Source organism: Cupressus sempervirens, chromosome 6, assembly GCF_028749045.1.
Source record: "Cupressus sempervirens isolate cs-2001-9-10 chromosome 6, ASM2874904v1, whole genome shotgun sequence".
Classification (NCBI taxonomy): Eukaryota; Viridiplantae; Streptophyta; class Pinopsida; order Cupressales; family Cupressaceae; genus Cupressus; species Cupressus sempervirens.
In genome coordinates this window covers 221,495,690-221,498,586 of record NC_143123.1, presented here as the reverse complement: position 1 = coordinate 221,498,586, position 2,897 = coordinate 221,495,690, and the positions used below count along the sequence as shown (strand labels likewise).

The 2,897-nt window shown below is 44.9% G+C and overlaps 1 protein-coding gene across 1 annotated transcript; it reads right to left on the bottom strand.

Annotated features, from left to right (window-relative positions):
• Nucleotides 1-208: 208 nt before the first annotated feature.
• On the bottom strand, nucleotides 209-2,641 carry LOC149552068 (E3 ubiquitin-protein ligase ATL42-like). Its single transcript, XM_089787538.1, has one exon. It carries the CDS (start codon nucleotides 1,966-1,968, stop codon nucleotides 460-462), a length of 1,509 nt encoding a protein of 502 aa, XP_089643664.1. The 5' UTR covers nucleotides 1,969-2,641; the 3' UTR covers nucleotides 209-459.
• Between the last annotated feature and the right edge of the window lie 256 nt (nucleotides 2,642-2,897).

The window sequence follows — 2,897 nt, the reverse complement described above, 5'->3', positions numbered from 1 at the left end:
TAAACGAAAAGAATATCAAGTCGAACAACCCATCAGATACAGTGAATATCACCATCACCATCACCATCCGCCTATTCACTTTCTCTGGATGCAACTCCATACAAGTGTTCGTTTTTATCATCTCAAAAGGCCGAACTAAAACAACAGATTTTTCATGTCTTTGGGATTGCCCGATTTGGGCAAATAAGCAAAACCCGATGACAAACAGTTAAAATTTAACTCCCATTGGATGAATTTGTTTATTTTCTGTGTGCGCTTTACAATGTACATAATTGCTTTTAAAACTAAAATTAAAATTTAATCCTGTCTGCAACTGTGGTGGCAAATGCCTGTGTCAGAAATCTAATTAATATTGTACAAGGCCTGCATGTGAATTTTAGGGTTACAGCGAGATTTTGACGATCAGGAATCCGCAGTTTGAATCTAAATCTAAAACAGAAAAGAACAACAATTGACGGATTAGGTAGTAGAAAGGCCTTCTTTGTTTGAATAACCAGAAGCAGCACTTCGTTTTTCCCTACCTGCAAACCAGAGAAGTGTTTTTCGTGCAATTGACAACCATCTTTTCAACATCTCCTCGTCCTTATTAGGAATGGAAGCTTCTTTGGAAACTAGAGGAAGAATGTTCGCAGTTCGATTCCGCCTTACCCTGTCCAAGGAAGTAATTTCAGACATGGATCTGCGGGGGGAGCTAAAGTCCAGTAATCTTCCACGAGCATCATCGACTTCTCGCTTCTTCGTCTTTCCAAATTCTAATTTAAAGGCAGACGATGAAGACAAGCTTTTCAATCTAATGGCCTGCTTGTCCAGTTTCCTTTTCTTTTCCATCTCGTCCTTCATCTTTGAAATCTTATCAGATGCGTCGGCGGCTCGTCCGCCAGGATGCCGCGGTGCGGATTCGAACCCGTGACTGGACTGCGGAAAATAGGGTTTTCCTTCGGGCAGCGCCAGAGAAATATTTCGATCTGAACGGCGGCTGCTGCTCGCCCTCAACAGCTTAGAGTCGAAGAAATCTAAATCAGACGGCTTGAAGTCGCTCCATCGGCGCTGAAAAATTACGTCGGAAACTATTATACGATGCGAGAACCTGCGGACAAAGCGCTCGTAGTCGTCCATTTCGGCTTCTGCGAGCAAAATATCATCTTTCTTTCCGCTGCCGCCTAATTTATCCAGACAGCCAATATCCACGCTCTCCTTCCGACTGCTACCGAAAGTGTCAATATTCATCCCGCTGCTAGTCTGCCGTCTTAAGCTCCCCAATCTTTCTATGCTAAATCTGGAGGAAGACCTGAATGACCTTTGCAGCTCCGCTTCGCTCTCCCTTTGCACAAAAAATTCCACTCCATCTTCAGCCAAATCAGCAGAGTTTCTAGGAGAAGCTCCGCTCTTTCTCCCTTTCATGTCATCTGCGAGCAACATGTCCTCGGGGTCGACCCTGTGCCGGCACAGCGGACAAGATGAATGCTCGTCCAGCCATTTGTCCACGCACTCCACATGAAAAGCGTGCTTGCACTTTGGAAGCAATCTCAAGATCTCCGATTCCTCAAACGCGTTCAAGCAAACTGCGCATTCCAAACCCTCCTTCATTCCCTTGAGCGAAGAAAATTTGAAAATCGGCAGCGACTCCACCACGGCACGATCCACTCCAGAAACCCTATGCCTTTCAACGCCGAGATTCGAACCGCGATCGTCCCTTCCAACTACAGCCATGGCGTTTTGCTTGCAGTGCTTCGCGTAGAGGAGAAGCAGAAACGTAAGAGAAAACATCGTAACCAGGACTGCGATTATGACTGCAAGACTTGGCCGAAACGTATTCATGTTTGCATCCACAGGCATTGCAGGAGGCGCAACCGTGCCAGAAGGATCCGAGGATGCAATAAATAACGAATCATTCATTCTGGCTCTGCGCAGCGGCTCGGGGGACTGAGAAGAAGCCAAAACGAGCAAAAGAAAGCTCGAAGGCCGCATATTTGCCAAGATCCCAAAACCGATTCAGCCTCTACAATAATCTCCTCAAGGGCTTGAAAAATATCAAAATCCGATTCATTAAGGGGGAATCAGATATTACTAACCTAACTCAATTTTGACATTCACAGACAAGGATAAATCCAAGCCTATGGTCTTTTCGGGTATCTTTCGCCGCGATTGGAAAGGCCATACTGCACTGGATATTTTTCAGCCATTGAAATCACAACTACACCGGTCACGGGTTCGAACCTCTCCGACCAGTCCCTCTCGAACAACTGCGTCTTCTTTACCCCGCCTTCTCTCCCCCCCGGTACTCTTTCTTAAGACGATAACTGCGTTCACCTAAGTTAGGTTTGAGCTCTCTAATAAAAAAAAAAAGAGTCGCTATAACACAAAGTTACGCCAGAGAAAAAAAATCCAAATTCCGGACCCACGACTACAAATGTCAGCAAGGAGTAGCTGAAAATTAGTCTGAAATTCAATCGAATTTAGAGCCCGAGAAACCGGCCAAGAAAGTAGCAGCAGATTTAAATCCAAGACTCGAACGGTCGACTGAAACGACAATTCTCAAAATTTATTAAGAAAACCAAATGATGGTCCCGCCGGGTCGAAATCTGGGCTGAAAGAAACCTTTTACTACGACGTCGCGAAAAAAGAGAGAAAGAGGTGACCCAGGTTCGAACCGCTGTGCCCCACAACCTCAAGTAAATAAACACGCATAATTGTTGTAGCTCTGCGAGGCCCAATAAAAACGAGGAGCTTAAAACTCCCCACTAACAAGTAGAAATTTCAAAAGCGCATATTCGAATTGTCACTTACACCATCTGAATTTGTCTTTAGCACAATGCTTTACAGAGCCTAAATCCCCATCGTCGTACATACCGTAACTCGTAAGTTGTAGGGAATCCGGTTACAAAAAACTTTTGCAA

What these genes read in the sequence shown, in the direction of transcription:
- LOC149552068 (XM_089787538.1), bottom strand. Translation starts at nt 1,968, where the DNA reads ATGCGGCCTTCGAGCTTTCTTTTGCTCGTTTTGGCTTCTTCTCAGTCC.